General features: G+C 44.2%; 3 protein-coding genes across 3 annotated transcripts; 2 read left to right on the plus strand and 1 right to left on the minus strand.

Annotated features, from left to right (window-relative positions):
* Window positions 1–2,216: 2,216 nt before the first annotated feature.
* On the minus strand, window positions 2,217–3,484 carry LOC105891275 (cholesterol 25-hydroxylase-like protein). Its single transcript, XM_031561028.2, has one exon. It carries the CDS (start codon window positions 3,360–3,362, stop codon window positions 2,601–2,603), a length of 762 nt encoding a protein of 253 aa, XP_031416888.1. The 5' UTR covers window positions 3,363–3,484; the 3' UTR covers window positions 2,217–2,600.
* Window positions 3,485–5,048: 1,564 nt separating this feature from the next.
* LOC105908556 (interferon-induced protein with tetratricopeptide repeats 5-like) lies at window positions 5,049–8,348 on the plus strand. Its single transcript, XM_012837087.3, has 3 exons — window positions 5,049–5,328; window positions 6,239–6,341; window positions 6,610–8,348. Exons 2-3 carry the CDS (start codon window positions 6,337–6,339, stop codon window positions 7,973–7,975), a joined length of 1,371 nt encoding a protein of 456 aa, XP_012692541.2. The 5' UTR covers window positions 5,049–5,328; window positions 6,239–6,336; the 3' UTR covers window positions 7,976–8,348.
* Window positions 8,349–10,743: 2,395 nt separating this feature from the next.
* On the plus strand, window positions 10,744–24,424 carry trim8b (tripartite motif containing 8b). Its single transcript, XM_012837143.3, has 6 exons — window positions 10,744–13,369; window positions 18,472–18,567; window positions 19,204–19,437; window positions 21,084–21,115; window positions 21,308–21,423; window positions 22,058–24,424. The coding sequence occupies exons 1-6, from the start codon at window positions 12,788–12,790 to the stop codon at window positions 22,720–22,722; spliced, it is 1,725 nt and encodes a 574-aa protein (XP_012692597.1). The 5' UTR covers window positions 10,744–12,787; the 3' UTR covers window positions 22,723–24,424.
* Window positions 24,425–25,780: the final 1,356 nt, after the last annotated feature.

Here is a 25,780-nt window from a genome sequence, read left to right on the forward strand (position 1 = left end):
TCCAGCAGGGGGGGGCACTGTGGCGCAAGCAGTATCCCCGACCATATACGGGCTTGAACGTCCACGGGGACACGCTGTCATTTCCCGATCCCACTCCCCACCTCTTCTCTCCATCTCATTTCCTGTCCGAACCTTCACTGTCCTATCGATTAAAAAAGACAAAAAGCCCAAAAACAAATCTTAAAATTTTTTTTTTTTTTAAATCCAGCAGTACGAGAATGTTTTTGTCTGTGTGATCAGTTCAGTTAGATGCCTTTTGCCAAGTCATTTGTTTCGTTATCAGAATCGGAACCACCTAACCAGGGAACCGAAGTATCATGACCGCTGAGATTATATGGCAGTGATGATAAAAAGTCACTTTGTCGGTCACTCTTGTCTACTATTAACTGATGTCCTCTCACAGCTCTGCGCTGAGTCATCAGATATTCATAGATCCATTCTGGAGAAAGAAGGAAGGACAGCACTTACGGGAACGGCTCATTGTGCCGTGGTTGTTTCAGATGGCTGGACTTCCTCCAGGAGACTCCAAGTAAAAGACCTCTGACTCTCATCTGGAAATCATTCGGAGTGGGCAGGCCGTGTGAGAACCTTATTGTGGTTTGTCAGCCTTACTCTGGCAGTAAGGATAGAGACGCAATCCCTGGAGCGAGAAAAGACAGTTAGCTAAATAATAGAAAAAAAATAAGTCTGTGGTCACTTCCAAGTCTTTTTATTTAGGAACTGTCACAATCCCTTCACACACACGTCCAGAGTTACACAGGAGTGCACATTCATTCCCTCTTGGCAGATGGTATGGATAACACAAGATGACACTGCGGAAATATGTTCATTAATGAGAGTGGTTGCACATGAATAGATGAATTACTGTAAGTAAGTAAATAAATAAATCCTTTCCGAGAAGGCCATTGTACAAGCCTCCAGTTTCATGCATTAGGCACACAAACACTGTTGACTTGTTCTGACTCTACCTACTGGTTCTGATGATTGATTTCTGGCCTTTGATTGACTACATGGATATTACTTCCCAGCACTACATTTCAAGAAACGAGCGATTTCCCCTAAACGGGCCGGGGCCGACTCAGGAAGCATCTGCTTCCCAGTGTGTTTGAGATTCCGATTCTCTCTATTGGTAAATCCGTTTAAATTGGACTCTACAGACTCAACTTCAGGGCACTTTTATGTGTGTTGATTAACCAAAACTCCCCTGCAAGCTCTTTGCATTTCCCTTTCCCTTTCCCATTCCCTTTCTTCGCCCTCCATCCCAAGAGAGATGGACTTTCCAAGACAGAAATAAAGCTCTCTTTTTCCATTGCCTGCCTGTCTGTCTGTGACACCATCCCCTTATTATGATTTTCTAGCAGCAAAACAATGACTTCCGCTGCCAGGTAGAAAACAATTGATTTAAAAGCGATTCCAGGAACAGGAATGTGTCCTAAAGGCTTTGCCCTTGCATACGGCTTGATGTGGGTTTTTGTGATGTGAGAGAATACTGAAGCCATTATTATCTGCAAACATTCACGGGCATTGTGTTTTGAATATACGCCTGCCAAACTCTCACAGCACACAGATGTTTATGCCTTTATTAGAAGATGCTGTACTTTTGGAGATGCTGACCTTATTTTTGTCAACTGCACGTAAATGAAAGAGGAGTCTTTCTGGTTATACCTGAGACTGGATTCATTGTAATCATGGGCTCTCTCTCTCTCTCTCTGATGTGTGACACGGACAGATACACATTAGATTGCCCTCAGGGGCTAATTTACGATTAAACCAGTCTAAATGTAAACCTTAATTGCTAACCACAACTATTACCATGATTGGTTGGGGCCTATATGGAGGTATTTTGTACTCAGGCATAATGATTTGTTTATCACTTAGCAGTTGCAATGTGGGTTATCATGATTGACAGAATAGGTTGTAGGTAGCAAGTGCCTCAGTCTTATTTTGTTTTATAGTGTATCCACTTGGACACAAATGGAATTGTTACACTTGTGCCTCCCAGGACGCTGATTAAACACTGAGAATATAATGCCACTATAAACTAAACTGTCAGGTGAACTAGGTTAGAGGAGCTGTCTCTGCAATAAGGAAGTAGACCTCACTGACATGCACTAGGACGTTGTCATGGCCACATCCCTATCATTCCTTAACCACGTCAAATTCCTCCAGTTTCACCATGTGCAGTTGGAAAACAAAACAAGTGGAGGCTCAGAATGTAAGTATTGCACAGTAATTTATTACATTCAAGGCAGGTTTACTTCATTCATATGCAGATGAATGGAAACATATGAATGGAAGCAATATTAACATTTATCACTTCAGTGCCCATCGATGGTCAGTGACCATTAACAATGTTGTGCTCATCTTCAGGACATTTGGCATAAATTATAATAAATAAGCCATTTAAAAACATATAAAAATATACCATTTCATAATTGCAACAAATCACTCTAACATAGATCATTTTGAATAAATAGAAGATTTGGTTAGAATTGGTGGTTTCTGCTCATAGAGTTCATAATTGTGCCAGCACTTTGTACTTCCTTTTAATATAAAAGAATAAAAGTCACTGGGGCCATTCATGCCCACGAGTGCCCTTCTTAATCCTCATGCAGAGTCCCAAACAGTCTGTCCCAGTGTGTGAAATACGGGGCGTAGTTGGACTTAAACTTGAGGTGATGGAGGTCATGATGGGTTGCCCCTCCAAAAAGTCCAAACGGCACCAGTCTGTGCATGGCCCAGGAGAAGTCGTATCCGCAGTGGTCCTCCACAGACAGCCCGATGTTGAGCACGAAGAACAGCAGCTCAGTGAGCGGGTGGCAGCCCAGGAGCAGAGGGTTGATGGCGGCGAAGAAGCCGAGTGAGAGCGTCTCCCAGACGCCCGAGTACTCCGTGCTCAGCACGAAGGTGGAGGTGTACTTGTGATGCACCTTGTGGAATGTCCGGTACAGCCAGGGTACCTTGTGGTGCAGCATGTGCCACACGAAGTACTGGAAATCAAACAGCAGCAGACAAGCCAGCAGGTCATGTGCAACCTTCAACGGGTGCGGTGCCTCGGCCGGCAAGCTCACTTTCCTCCAGTACCAGTTAAGCACCGTTAGAGGGAAGATGAACATCACATGGTTATAGAGCGAGTGGACCAGGCAGCTCCACATCACCTCCCACGGCACATGGCTCCTCTGCTGGATCTTGTAGCGGCGGATAAGCTCCACGTGCGGTGACAGGAGGTCCAGGGCCACGTAGGGCAGGCAGAAGAGCAGGTAGGTGCCCAGGGAGAAGAGCACGGGGAAGAAGGGGGAGCTGAGCAAGGCATCGTGCGTCAGGAGCCAGTCCCAGACGCTCTGGAGTAGCAGTGCAAACATGTCTCTTCAGGTCTGTGTGCGAGACGATTATGCTGCTAACTCTTGTGGAGCCAGAGTAGTGCTGTGGCAGGGCCGGCCCCCTTATATCCTTAAATTGCTTTCCTGTGACTGGGGGTTTCCTGGGACATTTTTAAGGTATTGAGTTTGTGTGTGTGTGTGTGTGTGTGTGTGTGTGTGTGTGTGCGCGCGTGGACACGTGTGTGTGTGGGCGTGTGTCGTGTGTGGGCGTGTGTGGGCGTGAGTGTGTATGTAAGCTGGTGGATATGACAGAGAGATAGAGAACAAAAAGAGAGATTAGAGAGACACTTTTAGCACAGGATAGATGTTTAGATCGTAACTATGAAAAAGCCAACAAAAAACAAGGATTGATATGAATGACAGACAACTTGCAAGGAGTTCAAATTGAATCCAATATGAAACCCAAGCTGATAAGAAAGGAAAACGAAACCAAAATGAGAGAGGAGGATAGTGGGGAGAGATGGGTGTAAGAGATGCTGAGACAGAGGCCAAGCTGAGCGAGACAGAGCGAGAAGAGAAAGAGGTTTTACACATTCAGATATATTACTGTGCATTTAACTCAAAAATATAACAGGATGCCACAGTATGCTCCTCATATACCCCCAATACACTGACAACATGCCCCTCATATACCTCAATACACTGACAACATGCCCCCCATATAGCCCAATACACTGACAACATGCCCCTCATATAGCCTAAACACTGTCATCTCCTCAAAAACATCCCCTTAATTGATCTGAAGGTGATCAGAGAGTTCCTCTGTGCCATCTCTAACCATGTGATCCATAGACCCAAGGAAGCATTTGCCATCAAAAGGAACGAGTCATCTACTGTGTTTAGAGAACACAACCAATGGGAGGATTACAAGCATTTGCTACAAAAGAAAAGCAGAAGATCATACTGTCTGCTCCTAGAAGATTATCCACATTGGTCTGAAGGAAATTAGAGAGTTCTGTAATAACTCCAACTTTGAGACCTTTAAACACGGAAGTGTCTACCGTACACAGAGATTGCCCAAGTGACCAACATCGGACAAATTAACAGGCTCTCTGATAACTGACTGACAATAACTTACTTTGTGACTGTAAAATACAGATTGCCCGACCAGACAACATTCACCCGCTGTAAATACACAGTGGAACAATTACAAGAGTCAATGCATGAATAAAAGAATGAACGCAGTAATATACAGAAGAATTAGGAAAGCAGCTGATAAAACTGCTTAATTTTTTCCAAGAAATCACATAGAGAACTGAATGACAGCTATGGTCATTTGATGGGTTTGGGGGATGTCTGTGGTGGAAGAATATACAACTAAGGGTCTCCTTAGATATTACTGTAACATGATTTGATCATCACAGAGATCAAAGGAAATAAGGGTAAATAAGGGTTTTGAGTCCAAAATGTGAACCATCCCAGAAGAGTCGAGCAAGAGTTAAAGAGTAACACAATATCAACACTCTGGGATCATAGATTTGGGATGCTTTCAGTAGACAAACTGGTTGCTTTCTAAACGTGTTGAGGTAAAGTGCACCACCATGTGGTGAATAAGAGGAAGAGGAATGAAGAGAAACTGTTCTCCAACCTTAAAACCACCACAAAACATTGTATAAGCAGAATTTCATCACATCATGGAATATTCATGATATTCATTTGTTGATCTGAGGTCATTGATACAAAATCACATGACCGGAAGTATGGCCTGATCTCTTCTGTAATATGTGTATATTAATATCTCTTTTAATGCCAGTGAATCCAGAATCAGAGTAAAAAATGTCTGGAGTGAAATGACAGCGTGTCAACTACTGAATACTATAAGAGGGAAAGTGACACTTTGCTTAAAAGAGAGCACAAAAGCAAAAAAGAAGAGAAGTTCAGCTAGAACAAAGAAGTTATTGTGCGATCGCTGGTTTAAACAATATTAAATCTGACCAAAAACTACGAGGTAAAGATAATAACCTTTCACTTTCAAAGAAATGCAATCTATCTATCTATCATTTATATTCCTTGCCTTCTTTCTTTCTTCACTTAACATTATTACCTGTGCGTTACGTTACGTTTGTGCATTCATTAGATCCTTGACAAGCTACGCAAAGATAAGGCTACCATAAGGCCTAATTGTGTAACAGTTTAGGCAAGACAAGTGCTTGCATGACACGCAAACACAAAACTTGGGAAAGTTCTGTTTACCCTTCACTGATTGCTTTGATAGCATCAGAGGTTAGCGGAAATGTAAGTTAGGTAAATCGCAGTTCGTTTTGCCTTAAATCAGCTGTTTGCACCTCTATCTCATTATTATTTGTTATGATTTGTAGGATCTCTTTTGCATTATTCTTTGTTAGAGAAAATATGAACTTGCAACATTACTTTCGTTTCACCGTTTTTCCTCCAATTGGTTCCAGTCATAATGTACGGTGTTGGAGTTGAAAATGTAGTATACACCCCTCATATACCCCAATACACTGACAACATGCCCCTCATATACCCCAATACACTGACAACATGTCTCTCATATACCCCAATACACTGACAACATGCCCCTCATATAGCCCTTTGTTCTTTGTTGGACCAAAATATGAAACTGGAAACATCACTTTCGTTTCACCGTTTTTCCTCCAATTGATTCCAGTCATAATGTACGGTGTTGGAGATGAAAATGTAGTATACACCCCTCATATACCCCAATACACTGACAACATGCCCCTCATATAGCCCTTTATTCTTTGTCAGACCAAAATAGGAACTTGCAACATCACTTTCGTTTCCCTGCTTTTCCTCCAATTGGTTCTACTCATAATGCACGCTTTAATAATGAGCGAAAGTTAATTAAGTTTCAGTTTTGATTTCCCGAGTAGACTGGCACTGATGCTGTATAAAGGCGAGTTCCACACGGTGTGAGCTCAGTGTATCACTCAAGAATATCGAGCAAGCTAAGCACCGAGCCCAAGACGAAATGAGGTACATTTTAAATATAACAATAACAACTTTGCTCTCTTTCACACACACACACAAATGTAAATTCTATGGTAATGTACGGACATTCTGTTATAGTTAGGATTTGAAGTAACTCAGTGGATGTTCTGCTATGTTAGGTACCTGTAAATGTAAGAGTGTGTATGGGTGAAGCCAAAGCTGTATATGTACTGTGTGTATGCTTCTGTACGTACAGCTCAATCTCTTTGTGTATTTACTAGCTGTAATTATGCGTGTGTTTATTTTTCCCTAGTGCTGACAAAGTGACAAGAGATGGCAAACTAAAGAATTTGGAGTGTCTCTTCACATGGGACGTGGACAAAGATGACATCAACGACTTGAAGGGTGTCCCAGAGAAGCTCCTTGACCGCATCAAGTTCTGTCCTCGCAAGTACCACGCCACTTACTTCAACATCCTGGCCTTTGTGAGTCACCTGCAGGAGGAGCCCGACACCGCCCTTGCATACCTGGGCAAGTCTGAAGCATTGCTGAAGGAGGACAATCGAGATGAGGCGGACTTCCTGGTCACCTACTCCAGCTTCGCCTGGCTGCACCATCACCTGGGCAACACGGATGACATGGAGACTTACCTAGGCAAGGTGAAGAGCACAGGTGAGGGCAGAGAGATCGCTGTGGAAGCAGAGAAAGGGTGGAGCTTCTTAAGGTTGGGGGCTAAGTTCTATCCAAGGGCCAAGGAGGGCTTCCAGAAGGCTCTGGAAGCCAAGCCTGACAGTGTGTCCTACAACGTGGGCTATGCTGTGGTCCTTTACCGATTGGAGGGGCTCGTTGTGACGGATGTTAAGGTCAAGCCCAAAGACAGCCTTGCAGCCAAACAGTTACAGAAAGCCTTGGACCTCGACCCCACCGACGCTGAGGTGATGGTCCTCTTAGCCCTGAAACTCCAAGGCTTTAATCCTTTGAAATGCAGAGAACTGATCAACAAGGCCCTCACAAAGTGTCCAGACAGGCCCCAGATAACCAGGTACGCTGCCACATACTTTAGGAGAGATGGTACCACTGAGGAATCCATAGAAATTCTCGAGGAGGCCGCCAAGAGAGCTCCCAACTCCTCCTTCCTCTACCACCAGATGGGTCTCTGCTACTGGCAAAAGATGGTCAATATGAAGCAGTCCGGGTTGAGGGCCGGAACCCCACAGGTCAAGTCCGCCACCACCGAAAGCATCCGTCTCTTCCGGAAGGCCGTGGAGCTGAAGCCATCAAACACATTCGCCTGGGTGCACCTGGCGGGAGCCTATGGAGAAAGCCGACAGCTGGAGAAGGCCGAGCCCATTTTCATCAGGCTGCTTACAGACGAGTCCCTGACCGATGCAGAGCAACAGCACTGTCACACCAAGTATGGGGAGTTTCTGATGTACCAGAGGAAGAACAACACCAAGGCCATAGAGCAGTTCAAGAAGGCGTACAAGATCAGGATCGACTGCAGAGACCGGAGTCAGGCTCGGAAGAAACTTCGACAGATAGCGGATAGAGCCCGGGACGGTGACGACATCTTGGCATTTCTGTCTGCAGTAGACAAGCAGGACAGGCAGCCAGCTCCAGCAGCAGCAGCAAATGTCAATGGGCTTGCTGACAGCTTCCAAACAAAGATGACTTTATAAAATGAAAATACATGCATGCATGTTTTTCAAAGCTATCTGAAACCTAATGTTTTATGTCTGCATATTTATTTATTTATTTATTTTTTACCATTTTTACAAATGGCTGAATTTTACGGAATATTATTTGCTGGTGTAGGCTTAATCTTTTATATACTCTGCTATTAGTAAATGACATAAACAAACATTAAGATATTTACATTTATGTACATGAATGCTGTTTTTAGTTTTCTTTATGCTTAATAAATGTTTCAGCTCTGAATATCTGCTGGTGTGTAATATTGGTGTACCAAGTAGTCTATAGCTCAGTTTGCATGTGAAATCATATTTTGTTTTGTGAACAATAAATAAAAATCCATTCAGTGGTCTAAACATGCATTAAAATTGATTGTGTTTTTCAGTCAAGAACTCATTTTATTCCATGTAGGCCTAAACAGGTATCCTTAACGACAAAGAATGAACTGCCGACATAGGAAAACATTACTTTAATGTTCCATTTGCGTGAACTCCACAAAAAAATTTAGGCTTCAGTGTGTCACCTCTAACTGCAATTAAAACAACAGTTTCATTTCGCCAAACGTCGGAATCCATGTCTGAATAGGTGGGTCTATCTATCGATGTTTGTGGAGTATCTGTAGGCTACCCTCCGAAACAAGTGCACTGAGACTCCAGAATGAAGTGAGTAAACTGTCAAGTATAGCCAACACCTCTTAGATCTTTAAATTCATTTGGCTGAGCTACATTTGTTCTGCCTGTAACAACAGATTAGAACGTAGATTTTAGTCTCTAGTGGAAAAAGATTTTATCCCCTAGTACACTGCAAAAGTCCTTTACAGTCCTTAATTATCCTAATAAGGTATTATAACTTGTTACTGAGATTTTATTACTGGTTCTGAGCAAGTTAATGCTTGACACTAGAATTGCCATAATTATAAGGCTGTTTGATCACCAGTGACAAGTACAAAACTGCTTAGTCAAAGTCAGAATCAAGAGAAATGTACTAGTTTTAAGATATATTTTTTCTTGGTAAGTCAAATTTTCCTGTTCTGTTGGCAGATGATTTTGGTTATTTTAAGTAATATAGTTTCTGCATAACCTCATTATGATTTAGGATATGTGGCTAGATCCAGAGTCAGACCAATATGGTTCTTAAATCAGACAGGAGAATCAGAACAGAGATCAATTATGGAGGAATGGAGTGCACAGGCTAAGGTGTGGGCCTAGTTTGAGACGATCAGACAGGTTAGGGTTGACAGTATGTTGTTTTAGATACATACACATTTCATCATCAATTTCCCACAAATAACTTTAATGTGTATTGCTTCCAATCACAGAAACATTTCAAATACAACACCTTTTGAGCCCTTTACTGTTAATACTGAAAATACAGTTTTCTCCTTTCATAAACACTAGAGGGCGTTAATACTCCTCAAATACATAGACAACTATTTTATTTCAGATTTAAATTTTGAATAGTATACATCCAGCAAGTGTGTTTTGGTGATCTTGTGTTTTACTATTATTATTGTTATTATAAGGTTCTGACAACATGGTCAAAAAGATCTAAACATAGGGTCCAGATTGAAAAAGTTTCCCTTTTAAGAGTGGCTTAGTATGTAGTGGTAGGATGAGGAAAATTCCGCACTAATATCCTTAGGAAGGATGAGATGATAACAGAAATGACTTTAAGGCCTTCAAAAATTGAGAAGTTGAATTGTAGGGTAGTTGGGTAGTGATTGTAGCTTCCAAATGAAAGCACTGGAAAATGCTGCCCTGATTGGATTTTGGACATCAGAGGCTGTGAAAGATGAGTTTGGAAAATTCAAAGTTTTAAACATACTCCATGTCCATTAGGTGAGACACAGAACTAGTGTAGACTGGGCTTAATCCAAAGTCACTGGATTGCTGATTTTAACGAGCACCCTAAAACTTTCTAAGACCGTAATAATAGCTGGCTTCTTATAATTGAATCTAATACACACTGGTCACTAATAATTGTCACGTAAATGTAGTGTATCTAGCTATCTAGCTGGTAGGTTCCCCTGATGTATTACCATGCTACTTCACCAGGGGCAAGACTTTACTAAAAATGGTAGATTCTCACCTTCATCAAGTAGAGAAAATTAGAGAGACATCTTACAAGTCCATACACAAAACCAGATATATGACAGTATGGACTATGCTAGTTCATAGGAAGAAGAAAACACTACTGTTTCTATGAACAAAACAGTGAGCTAGCTAGCAAGCTAATGTACCCATACCCAAACCGAACTTCAAATCACCAAAGTAAGCCCACTATGCACAGTACGGTATTTTAAATGGTATAGGCCCCTGAAAATATCAGCATGCGTAGTCTAAATCTCACATACCTATACCATTCGGCATGTTCCAGCTAGCTCCCCCTTCCAGCACTCAGTTCCCTGAATCTTTCAGGACCCCTCTTGCTACAATATTTGCAAATATGTATCCAAATCGGTTTTAATCAATCAGGCCAGTACTCTGTTTTCATGTAAGTAAGGATACTACCTAGTCCTAGACGATTTAGCAGTTTCATCGCAGCCTATGTGAGTAAGCTAGTTGGTTAAAGCAAATAGCAGCTTGCAATATGGTTTAATCTGAAAGTGTAACAAAGCTACGTCGTTTCTTTTACAGGCTGTACTTATATCAAATTGTTGGCTATTACGGTAGCCCGTTTTCCAAATTTGAGCGCATATGCTACTGCCCTTTGAATTTTCTTTAATCTCCGCCCTTTCCTTCCTTGAGTCCTCCAGTTAAAATGTATCAATTCTTTGGCATATCACGTGACCGCCATGGTGCTTCGCTTTAGGGAGGGAGTAACGCCAGCTGTATTCTGGACTCGCAGTCCAGTGCTTGCATTCCTCCCTATGATTCCTCCGTTCATCAAAGGCTGAAAGAAAGGGGGAAATCATAAATAATAACAGGCAGACGGACTGAACGGATACGAATGTCGATTCGCGCATACTAGGCCAAGAGGCGAAGCAGAAGCTCTGGAATACCATTATCCCTAATGTTGGCTAAGGTCCGCGGATCCGACGAGACGTGACTGATTTTGCTTTTTGATTTCGCGTAAACAGATAAGGAAAGAGACTACGAACGAACGTCCTTTTTTCTTTTAAAAAGGAACACAAGATGGCTGATGACAGAAACCGATAACGAGGACCAAACGGCGCCGTCCCCTTTAAGACTAAAAAGGTTTATGAAGCTCACATTTTTGTAAGTTTAATGTCATAGTCGGACAGGTTAAAGTTAGCCTTTAGTAGTCATGGTGACATTATGCTGTAATACAGAGTAGTTTAGTGCGCGAAGGATAGATGAATAGGTTGGGACTAGTTTTTTTTGTATGTTGCCCACGTTGAACTGAACATACGATAGTATTATCTGAACATAAACGAAGGATAATGTTCTGCTCTGCGAGTGTTTCATGGCTAATCTGAATTAGCAGCATATGCTACATTGGCAGGCTGTAAGGTTAATGGCAGAGTGACCAAAAATTCAATGATGGCATACAGCCTACATAGCTATGCATAACTTGTGCGCTTACGAAGTAGGCTACTTTCCTTTATTTATTGTTAATAAGCATAATGGGGGGCGTGTTATTATTATTTAACAATAGACTTTAGACCAATGGCTATTTTGTGTTTTATAGCACATGTAACAATAGACTGGTGACCAATAGTTATTTTAATCTATTATGTAGCATATGGCCTTGTTCGACTATTGTGTTTCTAGACTTGACATTTAAACCAGTTTAACCGTTTTGTTTTTTATCGTGTGGTGTTGTTTTGATAGTATTCGACAACTGTAGAGCGAAAGGTAGTCTTGGCTGCATGTAATATCACCTATAGCCTTGGCTTTATAGAATGAAACCCTGCTTCCTTTCCGATGAGTAGCCTGTTTGTCGAATGTGAAAAACATTTTATGACATTTCCGTCACCATGTATTTATGACGTTCTCGTCACAAGTCTATCCAGATTCGCTTACTTACGCACACATGGCATGCTTGTCAAAGTGATCTTGGTAAGCGTGCGCACGTAGAACTGTTGATGTATTTTTGATGTGCCATGTTTAAGCATAGGCCTATACAGTAAAACGTTGAGAAAGCTAGTGTTCGTTAGGTTAAATGCGGTGTTTGGTTGGTAACTTAGACCATGGTTTAGTGGAGAAGGTTCACACCTTGTCCTCTTACTTGCCTACTATCATTACAAGAGAGGCGAACAGGAGATGAGATAGGAAGACGCGTTGATCCGTATCCCTGTCATTATTTTTAACATTGGAATCACTACACCAAAGCGTTATCGAGATTTTTACGTTGTGCCTTGGTATTGAAGCGTCAGCCTACTAATCGACTTTTACCAATAGCCGTTGGCGATATTTGCTTTGCGTCATTTCTTTTGCCTTTCAGCCTTTTAATTAGCATTGGTCAAAACAGAGTAGGCTGTGTCTGGGTTACCTAAACCCGGCCCTTATCCAGCTCTGGTTTTGACTTGGAATTGTAACTTTTTGACTAGTTGGTGCTGTTGTTTTGGTAAAACCATTTTGGTCTACCAAACCAAGACGACAAAGGTGTCATAAAAAAGTCACAGTCACTGGAATTCACTACTACAACTGCTAACGTTACATCAAATACGATGGTTTAATGTACGGACATGACTGACAACCGTCATCCTTCAGTCCATCCATCCACAATTGGTCTGGCTTTTGGGAGCGTTTCTGGAGTCTGTAAGGAGTGCAATGCCATACTAAAACCCCAGAGATTTATTGAGTAATTTGAGATTAAAAGGGGAACGAAGCCAAATGATGACTATGGCGGAAAACTGGAAAAACTCTTTTGAGGAGGAGCTCATCTGCCCTATATGTTTGCACGTATTCTCAGAGCCAATCCAACTACAATGCAAACACAACTTTTGTAGAGGATGCATCAATGAAGCTTGGTCCAAAGATACAAGCGTGGTGCGATGTCCGGAGTGCAACCATGCCTACAGCCAGAAGCCGAGTTTGGAGAAGAACCACAAACTGTCAAATATTGTTGAAAAATTCAATGCTATAAACGTGGAGAAAGCACCCACTGTACTCCACTGCATCCTTTGTCGACGAGGACCTCCAATGCCGGCGCAAAAAGTTTGCCTCCGGTGTAACGCACCTTGCTGCCAGTCGCATGTACAGACACATCTGCAGCAGCCGTCGTCCAATCCCGGTCATCTACTGGTCGAGGTAGAGGATGTGAAGGCTTGGACTTGCCCCCAACACGACGAATACAGACTGTATCACTGCGAAACGGAGCAGGTGGCAGTCTGCCAGTACTGCTGTTTCTCCAGGTGTGCTGCCAATCATGGACACGCCATGTGTGATATTGACGTGAGACGACATGACATCAGGGTAAGTTAGCAACACCGTATGTACACATACAATCAGATTTTAAAAGATGTATTTGTTAATTATTTCTATATGCCCCATGTCCCATGGCATACATGTTTATGAAAGAGGTTGCTAAGAAGTTCTATAGACCACTTTTGTAGCTGGACATGCTAGATGTAGCTGGATGGAAGAATCTAGGTTAAAACGAACATCATGGTACTTATTAAAAGCCACATTTATGCCTTTGGGGAAAGAATGTCATTTTTCAATGTCAGTTAGCTTCATACCCCCACCCTGACGAGCAGACGTATTGGGTGTGAGGATGGTGAATGCCTTTAGGAAGGAGATGATCTTAACCCTCCATGTGATCTCAAAATTCTAGATGCCAAAGGCTAGTGCAGTGTTTGATTTAGCTTCAAATCAGATTCATACTGATATTCCTTGTCCGTGTGCCTTGATTTCTGTTTGTTTTCTTTCTTTCACTTTGTCTGTCTGTCTGTCTGTCCTTCCTTTCTTTCTTTCTTTCTTTCTTTCTGTGAGTTGGATATATTTTCTCTTATCAACCATGCCAGCAACCCCCTCCCTTACTGTGAACTTGCATTGAAGTGATAAACAAATGGACTTGTGAACATACCAGAGTCCTCCACATAGCCTTATCTGTCCTACACAGGTGCATCCTAGCATGGTAGTTTGGCGAGGGAGGGGGCTGGGGTTTTGCCGGGAAATGAAGTGAGGTGGCTCATTCTCTTTGTGGCACAGATGGAGGGGAGAGGAACCGTGCTGCCTCATGGGACCATAGGCATCTTTGTATTTCCCTTGGCTTGGGTGAAGTCTGCATTTAGTCAACATGTTCAGAGATATACTCTCTGCCTCTGTGATCCTATTTCTGCCTCATTTCTCTGAAGCCCTCAACCCCCCTCTCTTTCTCCTGCTCTCTCTTTCAACCTCACTAAATCGAGTGATTCCAGATTCACAAGGCTCCAAAGAGGAAGGGAGGTGTGCGTGTGTGTTTTTTGTGTTGACTGTGAATATATTCCCAAACACTAGCACACTGTTCAGTTTGGTTTTACTTTTCACCTTTTATGTTTCAAGGTACACCTTTTTTATACACCATTCTTTGGAGGCAAATGGCATGAATTAGGCCTGTATATTGTGTGTACATAGATGCTACTTCATGACTATTATGAAAGCTGACTTTATACACGCGAGTTTAAAATGGTGAGTCCTCATGGCTGTGTCCATAATAGCACTGCCACTGTTGTTGTAAGGCTGTAATGAATGTGAGAGGTGGGTGATGGATGGCGTAGTGGGCTAAGTGCATCTGCTCCTGGGCATGCTGGGGGAGTCTGAGGGCTGGCCCACAGCAGGCCACGGGCGACCCCCAGCACCCTGGGCTAGCACTGCCGTGGTGGAAGATGATAGTTGAGGATGACAGTGATTGTGACCATTCAGGCACCCCCAACCCCCATGCCCATGCCCAAGCCCAGGCCCGGGGTGAGGAGCAAGGGCCAGGCACAGAGAGCCCCCGCCCCTGCCAAGAGGTATTAGATTCCTGCCTGCAGGCCTCTGCCAGCAGCCGGAGTGCATCAGTCAGTACAATTAGGTCATAGCCTTAGATCCTGGTGCTTCAAAGACACCCCCTCCCTTCCTTTCTGTTTCTGTCTCTGTCCCTCTCTCTTTCTCTCTTTCTTTCTCTCTTTCTTTCAGTCTGTTTCTCTCTCTCTCTCTTTCTTGCTATTTCTGCCTCATTTCTCTGCATCCCTCAATCCCCCTGTCTTTCTCCTACACGCTGACTAATTTGGGTGAATCCAGATTCACGAGGCTCTTAGGAAGAGGGGAGGTTTGTGCATGCGTGTGCGTGCGTCTGCGTTCTGACATCACTGTGTTTCCTCACCTCTGAGTAATTGTGTAGTCAGTGGAGTGCAATGCTCATGCTGTTCCCGGGAATAGGAATTTATCTTTGGCATTACTAAGCATTCCGGCCACCTGATTCAAGTGAATATGTGAGGGAGTCCTTTGTTCAGTCCAAGCTATGTTCAGCGCACATTTACAATGTTAATGCTAAAAAAATTAAAAGGTTTCTATTGATTTTTGACATGATATGATTTGATATGATACTTGCCAAGGGATCACGACACACACTCAACTGAATCAATATATATATTCCTTCCCCCTAACTATTAAGGACAAAAATGTTTGCCTAAAACTTGGGTTATGTTCCAATTCTATGGGCCACACTTGTTTTCTCTGCACAGATAAAGATGCAGTTATTACAGAGACAGATATTGCCTTATGGACTGCCTATGTCAGTAGAGAACAACAGATACTGGGAATTCACGTATCCTTAAATGTTTTCTCCAGAGGGTTTTACAGAGACAGCCACATAATCAATAATTAACTGGGGACACTCATGTAATGTCTACAGTCAATGCTACTTACTGTAAGTGAAAAGAGTATGCCGACGCCATTAATAATCAAGCATAAGATCAAAGAGCCACATTGTACCATCAACTGTACAGAAGAGGAAACTTGAACATTCATTGCGTGTTTTGGGGATAATATGGGCCATTGCTACACACAGTAATCACTGGCTTTGATTTGCCATACATGATATGATGTGCAGTTGCCCAATACCAATAGTCTATTTCCTCCCTTGGGTTGGTGTTGGCCATGGCACCTTGGCTGTCAAATGTATGTTTGGGTCATTGCCATTTCATTAAGTTATGCAGTGTCTAGTAGTAGGTGTGGAACAAACTGTCAAAGTCAAAATTGAACTGTCTCTGTTTCTCTGCCAGAAGGGTTTATAGAAGCTGAAGGTTCTTTAGGTTCTTGTTTAAAATGATAAAACAAGTCAAGGCTGCTTGCATTAATTGTGTTGTCATACTGAGGGACTACTCGGTTGTACTGTGTACTGCTTAAACATTTGAAATAGCACAATATTAATACTGATGTAATACCCTGAGAGCTGGAGTTGTGTGATTGGCTCAGCATGTAATGTAATAATGAGGGATGCAGTGGATAGATTATATGCCACTAGTTCAGCTTCACCTACACTGGCTGACCGCACTCAGCTGGTCCTGTGGTCCATGCCAGGCAGAGATTGGACAGGAAGTGGGGATTCGCTTATGCAACCTAATGCTCTAATGCTCTCGGGCGTTTGACCGTCGACTTTTGGAGCAGGATTGTTGGCTTGTGTGTGGATGTGCAGTGTGTCTTTTGAAATATTTGGTCCTAGGAGAGTTCCATGTTTGTTCACCTGTCATGTAGAAGTACTGTACTTTCCCTTTCATGCCATCTCTCTCTCTCTCTCTCTCTCTCTCTCTCTCTCTCTCTCTCCCTCCTCGTTCTGTCTCTCTTTCCCTCTCTCTCTCTCTCTCTCTCTCTCTCTCTCTCTCTCTCCCCCTCTCTCCCTCTTTTTCCCTGCTCCCTTTCCCTTCCACCCATGGCTCATACACATTTACCCAAACCAAACCGGGTTGTTTGATACTCATACATGTTCCCTAACAGCCTGTTTCTGGGGCAGAGCATGGGAATACAAACATCATGAGGTGAACACATCACATCCAGCTGGGTCTCTGAGCTAATGGCCCCGAGCCAGCCCATGAGCTATGGAGTGGGAGATAGACAGACAGGCGGACAGACAGACAGACAGGCAGACAGACAGGCAGACTCGTGCTCCCACTGCTCAGCTGACCAGGCCTCTCCTCTAATGGGCATGTTCATCAAGTCCAGCTCTCGGCAGTCCAATCGATTTGCAGAGCATCTCTCCTGAAAGAACAAGCCAGCATCCTACTCCCCGATCGCAGCAATGGATGAAACCCATTTAGGAGTCTTGTCAACAGCATCTCTTTCACTCTCCCTCTTTGTGTGTGTGTGTGTGTGTGTGTGTGTGTGTGTGTGTGTGTGTGTGTGTGTGTGTGTGTGTGTGTGTGTGTGTGTGTGTGTGTGTGTGTGTGTGTGTGTGTGTTTGTATTTGTGTGTGTATATACCCAAAGTGTCTTGGACATGAACATAGTAATTAGCTGAGTTTATGCTCGACTGAAAAGGACCTGCGTGGCTCTGGAAATGCAGTTAAACCAGTTTAGCCGAGAGTGCCTGGTGGTGTTGATGTGCATCAGCTCATTGTCAGCTCACTTCTGATTAGGGGTAGGACTGCACCTTAGCCACACCACAGAACCCATCCCAGACACACACACACACACACACGCATAGATGCACACAAACATGCACACACATTCCAGCTCTCTGGTACCTGTGTTCCCTGCCCCCCTTCCTCTCTCGCACCACTGTGCTTCCCCCCTTTTTCTCCTACTCTTTTTTTTTTCAGGCCATCCATCTTTCTCAGTCCCCTCTCATTGCCTCTGCTGCAAAAATGCACAAATGCAAAAAAGAGCTTTGTTACCATGGCAGCCTCCCCCCTCCCTTTCTATAACCCCCACCCCCACCCCCACCAGCCACTAACCCCCTTGCCTATTGTGACGTGAAACATTTTCTGAAATTAAAAGTCATTTTCATTTGGTTTTGTGCTTTCCTTGTCAAGCTTCTGTCAGGCCTGCTGAGCTGTTTGCAGACTGAGTTTGGTCTTTGTTCTGTCTGAGAGGCACAGGGAAAATCCTCTCAGTCACCAGGCTTTGGCTGGGCTCACAGCAGTGTGCGTGTGCGTGTGTGTGTGCGTGTGTGTGTGTGTGTGTGTGTGTGTGTGTGTGTGTGTGTGTGTGTGTACGTGTGTGTGTGTGTGTGTGAGCGAGAGAGAGAGAGCTGTGGGGCGCAGAAGGGGGAGGGAACACACAAAATTGCCTACCCCCTTCCCATTTCAGTGTGGAGTAACTAAACACAATGTGTGGGTATTTTCTCCCAAGTCTCTTTAGAGCGGCAGACAGCATCTGAAAAGCCATAGCAGTACATCATGAGTTATGAATAGAGCCAGAGCTTTTAGCCAATTTCCAAGACAGGACACAGGACAAAATGGACAAAAAAACACTTCTAGTTGCTCAATAAAATAGCACGTAATTGCCCAGGGCATGTTTGCAGTGCTTGTGTTGGTGATGGTGTGTTGGATTTGCCATAACAATTTAGTTTTTTTCTCGGTTTCTTCTGTGTTTTTCTCTCTTTCTCTTCTCTAGCAAATGTTGATGAAACAGCAGGAGCGTTTGGATGATCGTTCGCAGGACATCGAAGAACAGCTCTACAAACTGGAAACAGACAAGTGTCTGGTGGAGGTAAGAAATAACACTGCTTTGACGTGATCATTTTGAGGAGCCAAAATGAACTCTTATTACTTAAAAGGGGTTGTGTGCAGTTATCTCAATGAATGATTGAAGGACTTTGAATGGCAGAAGGCCATTGCTTGAGATGTTGGGAGAGTTTATTGCCTAGCAACCTTAAAGGGATAGTAAGGATTTTTGAGGTTCAGGAAAATGTCTGTGGAATCGCTGAATCTCCATTCCATTAATTCTCTGTCATAACAAGGGACAGGAATAGTAATACTAGTAATAGTACAAAAACCTTCATTTATAATCAGTTAGTTAGTTAGATCTCTGAAAACATGCTTTGACATGGTATGACTGTCTAAAATGGAGTTTCAGCAATAGTCTTAGTGTCCCACACAAGCGCTGTCCAAATATGGTGTTTAAGTATAATATTTTTTGTATAAAGAAGCCTTTGTTAGTGTGAAGAGTTCAGAAAAGAACGTGTTTGTCAGAGCTGAAAGCCTACTTGTCAAAGTTTATTGACAAGTAGGTTCCAAAATGGATCTACATGGAACTATTCTTCAGTGATTAAAAGTCTAAGTACAGGAAGTAGAGATGTGGATTTAGCTGACCGGTGCCCTGACCTCTGTTCCCTCCCCTGAGCAGAGCAAGGTGGAGCGTCTAAAGCAGGAGGTGCAGCTGCAGTACCAGAAGATGCAGCAGCTCCTGGAGGACGACCTGGCGAAGACGGTGGCGGCGTTGGACAAGGCCCACGCCCGCTTCTGCCAGGAGAACTCTGCCCAGTGCCTGCAGCTGCGCCAGCGGCAGCAGGACGCCCACAAGCTGCTCCAGACCGCCCAGGCCCTCTTCGACAAAGCCGAAGACATCAACTTCATGAAGGTGAGACCCGTGTACATTTGACTACTCTCAAAGTCTCTGTTAGCATTGACCACGTTAATGAACTGAATGCTTGATACGTTTGTCTGCAGTATTTGGCAGAAAAGCTGATGGCTGTCACCTTGCTAGGAAAAATCCATTTGGTGTACTCTCTGTGATGTAACAGAACTAAAACACAAGCTCACTGTTACCCAAAATACAGCTGTCTCACATTTCCAACATAAAGGATGGTTGGGGTGTACTGTTTGTGAAAGATCACATCAGTCACTTAAATTATGGTTACAACTTAATCCGGTTATAAATTGTGTAGAAATGAAGAACTCCACTGGAAATGCTTCACTTCCTGTTTTTCTCTTTTTGCATGTCGGAATTTGCTTTGTTGGACCGTCAACACGAGGCAGTGTTCTGGTCATCTGCTTAATGTTCCCCTGATGCGGATATGTTAACTCCCATTTGACCGCCTTCTCAACTCTCCCTGACCTCTGAACTAGTCCGCCTGCACAGAAGCATGCACGCACACAATCACAATCACACACACACACACATACACACACACACGCACAGAGACACACGCATTTAGAATCTCTTTCCCAGTCTTCAAAGAACAATCATGTCCTTATTCTCCTTCTGACAGAGTAGTAGCTCCTCATCATGTTCACATTAGACCCATGGTGAATTGCATGATGGGATTTCAGTTTGAGGTGCTCATGGGAAAAATGATTTGTCTACATTTGAGTAATAATTTAGTTTTATAGTACATTTAGTGGTAAATGTAGTCCCTTTTGGTGCTTTTTACAACGTGGCCTACTTTAACTGAGTTTGGTAATGATGCCTAATTGGTAAGAGGATTGAAGAACACTGTTGGTTTAAAGACAGGGGTACAATGGTAGAGCCCTCTCCGGTCCTTACCTTAGAATGAACTAGAACATTTTCACCCAAAGCCAACCTGGCGGCAGCTCAGGATTAGTCAAAAGGCGTGGAGTCAAAAGTCAGTAGAGGCAACACGGTTCGCACGGGAGCAGGGAAGCAGAGAAGAGAGGATGCTTTGCCAAGGGAATAGCAGCCCTGTCTGGAGGTCCTCCAGGAGGAGGTCTTGGGCAAGGCCGGCGGAGGTAAATCAGAGCTCCCCAGATGCCAGCACTCTGCGTCAGGTGAAAACAGAGCTAATGAGGAGGCGGGGCCCCCTTTGTTCTCAGACATCTCGCGTCCCCGGCTCATGGAGATAGAGATTATTCATGCTCTGCACCGGCCCGACAGCTGGGCTGCTGGGTAATTATGCTCATGTCGGCTACAGTTTAAACAAGGCAATACATCAAATGTGTGCCAGCCAGCCAGCCAGCTCAGGCATCGCTATTGTCATTGAAGAGGGATCAGTGGCGTGTTGTCTGAGGACACGTTTGTTTATCCCCGTGTCACTTGCTGTTTGAAGCGTCTTGTGTCTCGTGTTTGTTGATCGTGTTTTGCTGGCAACACAAGCATCTCATTTATGCCAGAGCAGGACACTGAAAGGTTCCCAAAATATGCTTTTTGCTAAAGGGGAATCACAGCACATGCTGTCTTACTGATCTGAGGACAGATCCTGCACTGGAATAGAAAAACCAAAATCTTTGCTTAATGGCATAACTTTCCTTGTTTTTCATGTTTTTCAGACTACAAAATCAGTGAAGATTCTAATGGACAGGTAAGATGATATGTGGCTTCATTATGGTATGGCTGTTAAATTGTATATATAACTATAGTATAATTTAATATTAGGATAATAGTTTGAAGTGGTGATTCTCTTCACAATGCATGTATGTTTCAAACTATCAGGGGTATTTGGTTGAGATAGCTCTCCGTCTTTGGTGACCCTGTTGCTGTTTTTGTGTGCCAGGTCGCAGTCATGCGTGGGCACCGCCCTACCTCCCCACAAAGTGGGCAGCCTCAGCTCCAAGCTCTTTCTGACCGAGATCTCCAAGAAGGAGAAGAACCTTCGGAAAATGCTAGAAGGTATGCCAAAAAAACAAGCTCAAACATTTTCTGTGCGGAAGAGGGAGAGGCACCAGCTGTTTAGATGTTGAGTGCAACCATGGGAAGCACTTGGAGCTTTGCTTGGGGGCCTTCTGGAACAATTGATCAGTGTGACCTTGACATCTGGTCAGAACCTGCACATCCTCTTTGCCTTCAGAGTCTCCCTCCCCCATCAAATTACATCTCTTGTAATTCCAGGCAGAAAATCTAAGCGGGGGATCTTTTATGTGTGGATAGAAAGTCTAAATATTTACCGCTATACAAATATGTGTATTATATTTATGATGTGTCTTTTGCACAGTGACATTGCCAATGTCCTGCCTTTGATTCAAGATTAAACATTTAATCAGAGTAGTCTAAACATCAAACTCTCCAATGCAAAGACATGCAGATATATTCATATTTTGCCCTCTTTAGTATGTAAATTCTCTTCTCATTCTGTTTTCATAACCATGTCTTCCCGCTTCCTCTGTATCCTTTCTTTTTTTTATTATCTTTTTTCATAAATTCATTTTCTCCCTTCTCTTTTATTGTCTCTCTCTTTCACTCTCTTGTTTTGTCTCTCACTTTCTTCTCTCTCTCTCTCCCCTCTTTCTCTCTCTCCCTCCCTCAGTCCCCTTCTCTGCTCCTGCTGGTTTCCTGCAGTCGGTGCCAGCGTATGTCTGTGGCGTGAGCAGCTCTGGAGTTGAGAAGCGCAGGCACTCCTCCGCCTTCCCAGAGGGCAGTGGGAGTGGCCGGGACCCATCTTCCTCCTCCTCGTCCTCATCTTCCAGCTCTGCTGCCAAACAGTCCTTCATGGGGCCCCCTCTTCCAGAGCCCCACTCCTCTCAGCCCGGGGCTGGGGCCTGTGGGTCTGCCCAGCAGCAGGGCGGCAGGGGCTCGGTCGGGGGTGCCGGCGGCGGCGGAGGCTCGCAGCCCCTCCACCACCCCGGCTCGGTCTTCCCTTCCTCGCACTACCCCAGCGGTGGCAGCGGTGGGGGCGCCAGCTCCCAGCAGGCCGTGCTGCCCCAGTACGGCGGCCGTAAGATCCTCATGTGCACAGTGGACAACTGCTACTGCTCAGGCGTTCCCTCCGTGTCCGGCCACCGCTCCCACCCGCCTTACCCGCGCTCTGGAAGCTTCCCCTGGGCCGTGAGCCCGCGTGACTACCCCCCGGCCCTGCCCCCCACCCCCTCGATGCCCGTGCGCGATTGGATTGAAGCTTCCCAGACGCACCGCCACCCTGACTTCTACAGCCTCTACGGACAGGCCTCCACCAAGCACTATGTCACCAGCTAACCCACGCTAACCCACGCTAACACACCTTGGCCACGGATCCTCTTAGATACGCCTCTGTGGTCAACCCAGCCCCAACTTCAGCTCCTGAACATCTTCAGCGTCACCTATTTTTTCAAGCTAAAATCAATCTCACTAAAACACTCATGCTATTTGAACTGAAATAAATACTAACTGCACACTGTCTGCGTCCAGGTCTGCTTGATACTGTGGCTTACGGGAACTGCGGGGTTTTGCTTCGTTTCGTTCCTCTTTTAATGAGCATCATGTTGAAATCTGAGATGTGTATTTCACACCTATAGTGCATGTGGAAGCACTGTAATCGACGATGCGTCTTGTATCTATGTTCCAAGAAGGTTTTCATTTCAGGTGTTATATTTATTACTGCAGAAGCTGGAAGACATGCAATAACTAAAATACAGGTTTTGTTTCGTGTATGACCGCTGATAGAGCAAGTCCATGCATGAGCCTGATTTAATAGTGTGCTTTTAAAAACGATTCTTTTATACAACTTCTGTTACATTTGTTCCAGTTAAGTATACTCCCGTGACTCAAGGTAAATGCCACAGCTGCTTTTGTCAGGTTAGGAGCGCTTCCTGCGCAGGTGAATTCACCCAACATGGAACTCCCACCCATTGCTCTGCAGTTCATGGAGAGACTTCATGAGAGTTCAGTCATTTTCTATCTCCTCAGCTGTTTTAGAGAAGTCACTGGCAGCCTGCAGAGGCTCACGCGCGCCCATCTCTTCCTATGCAGGACCATGGCTAAAGGAGCCCCGCGGCGTCAGCACTTTCACACAGAAACATGGTGGAGACGCCATTTCTTTGATTTCTACATTATGAAATCCTTCTTTCCCTCCGGTATTTTATTAACTTTATTAATTTATATTTTGATGAAGATCTTCACATTTTCTTGTGCTGCCTGAGGAGGTCTTCTCCTCCATTCTTGGCTGGAGGCTGCAGGGTTTGCAAATTCCTGGCCTTTACTGGCTCCCCACAAAGCCCCACCCAGCAGAATAAAAAAAGCAAGAGAGAGGGAAAACCATCTGATGCCAGACAAGTAACCTCATCTCTCTCTTTAGCTCCACTAGACCATAGGGAGAAGTGCTTCCTTTCCGAGCATTCCACCCGCCGCAGACTGGACAAGAGGCTCCAGATGGATACCCCACATACCCCATGAATACCCCACATACCCCATGGATACCCCACATACCCCATGGATACCTCACATACCCCATGGACACTCACACCAACTCCAAACTCCAGAGATCTGGCCAGATCTGAGTCTGAGTTGAGTCTAGATGATCTTCGTTCAGGAAACCAACATGGTCCCCACAGCTGATGCCCGGCGCCTGTGCAGGGCTGAGGATGTTGTCGTGACTTCCTGTTGCAGACTTCCTGTTGGAAGAGGGGAAGTCTTTGTGGCAGTTTCACAAGTGAGCTTCACCAAGGAAAATAACCCACCTCTCTGAGGGGCCAGATGAATCAGCGGACATTTTCATGGACTTTTATATCTGAAGAAAAAGCACTGGGCAGCAGTCTTTGAATTGTACGGGGAAAACACTGACAGGAAAAAAAAGAAACTAATGGAATGACCTTTTTGTAAATATTTTGTGAGACAGAAAATAAAGAAATGTCATTTGGAAAGGGTGGGGGAGAAAAGAAAGTTCCAAATAAATTGTGATTTCAAATCACCTTTCTCAAAACGCTGGGCCTTGTATTTATTTGTCACTGGACCATGAACAACTCAAATAAACAATATAATACTAAACTGAGCCCAAAGTGAAAAGCTGTGTTTGGATAAGTCTCTGGGTGTTTGTGCAGACCTCTGGACAGAATTAGTACCAGTCGTGGGGTTGTGGCGCCGGAAATTCACAGGATTTGCTGAAGAAGGGTCAGCATGAGGGACGGAGAAGAAAAAAAAACCATGGCAACATTTAAAAAGTCAAATGATCTGTCTCAGTCTACCAACATTTAAAAAGTCAAATGATCTGTCTCAGTCTATCAACATTTAGAAAGTCAAATAATCTGTCTCAGTCTATCAACATTTAAAAAGTCAAATAATCTGTCTCAGTCTATCAACATTTAAAAAGTCAAATGATCTGTCTCAGTCTATCAACATTTAAAAAGTCAAATGATCTGTCTCAGTCTATCAATTCCTAGACACAGAATTTAGCTCAAGGGCTGTTCTCCCCCAGTCTCAGTCTTTGAGTGCTTTTTCATTGGGATCCATTCACTCTGGAAATGTCCGCACTGAGCGAACAGAGGCAGAGTGTGTGTGTGTGTGTCCAGAGTGTGTGTGTGTGTGTGTCCAGAGAGTGTGTGTGTGTGTGTGTCCAGAGAGTGTGTGTGTGTGTGTGTGTGTGTCCAGAGAGTGTGTGTGTGTGTGTGTCCAGAGAGTGTGTGTGTGTGTGTGTGTTCAGAGTGTGTGTGTGTCCAGACGGCTGCTGTGACTGAAGGAACTGAGGCAGTCTGAAGACTGAGAAACCATAGACTTGCTGTCTCATGTTTAACATTCATTTTGTCTGTAGATAATATTCAATTTCAGTGTGTGCTTGTGTGTTTCTGTGCGTGTTTAAGCGAGGGAGAGAGAGAGAGAGAAAGAAAGAAAGACTGCTTCACATGATGCGTGAGAAACTCTGGCAAGCTTGGCTCCTGTTCTCAGTCTTGGGTTTCTGTTTGAGAGAGACGACGGGCTCACATAGCAGCTGAACATTTTCTGCAAACATCACAAGACACGAGTCTCTCAGTCAGCGCGAGCAGGTGGACAGGGAGGGAGGGGCTAGAGAGAGGGAGGGAGGGAGGGAGGGAGGGAAAGAGAGAAAAAAAGAGGGAGATGAGCAGGAGAGATGAGATCCACTGTTCAGTAAATGGGGCTGCATTGGACATGAGATCACACCGTCTCTCCATTGATCTGTCACTCAGACGCTCTCTCTCGGCAACAAAGGACCGCGAGCTCCGAGGAGGAACGCTTTGTTGAGAAACAGCATTCAAATGTAGGCTTACCTCACGGATTTCTCATTGTCCGTTTCCGGAGCCAGCTCTTTGTTCCGGAAGGTGAA

This window comes from Clupea harengus, chromosome 23, assembly GCF_900700415.2.
Source record: "Clupea harengus chromosome 23, Ch_v2.0.2, whole genome shotgun sequence".
In the NCBI taxonomy this organism is placed as follows: domain Eukaryota; kingdom Metazoa; phylum Chordata; class Actinopteri; order Clupeiformes; family Clupeidae; genus Clupea; species Clupea harengus.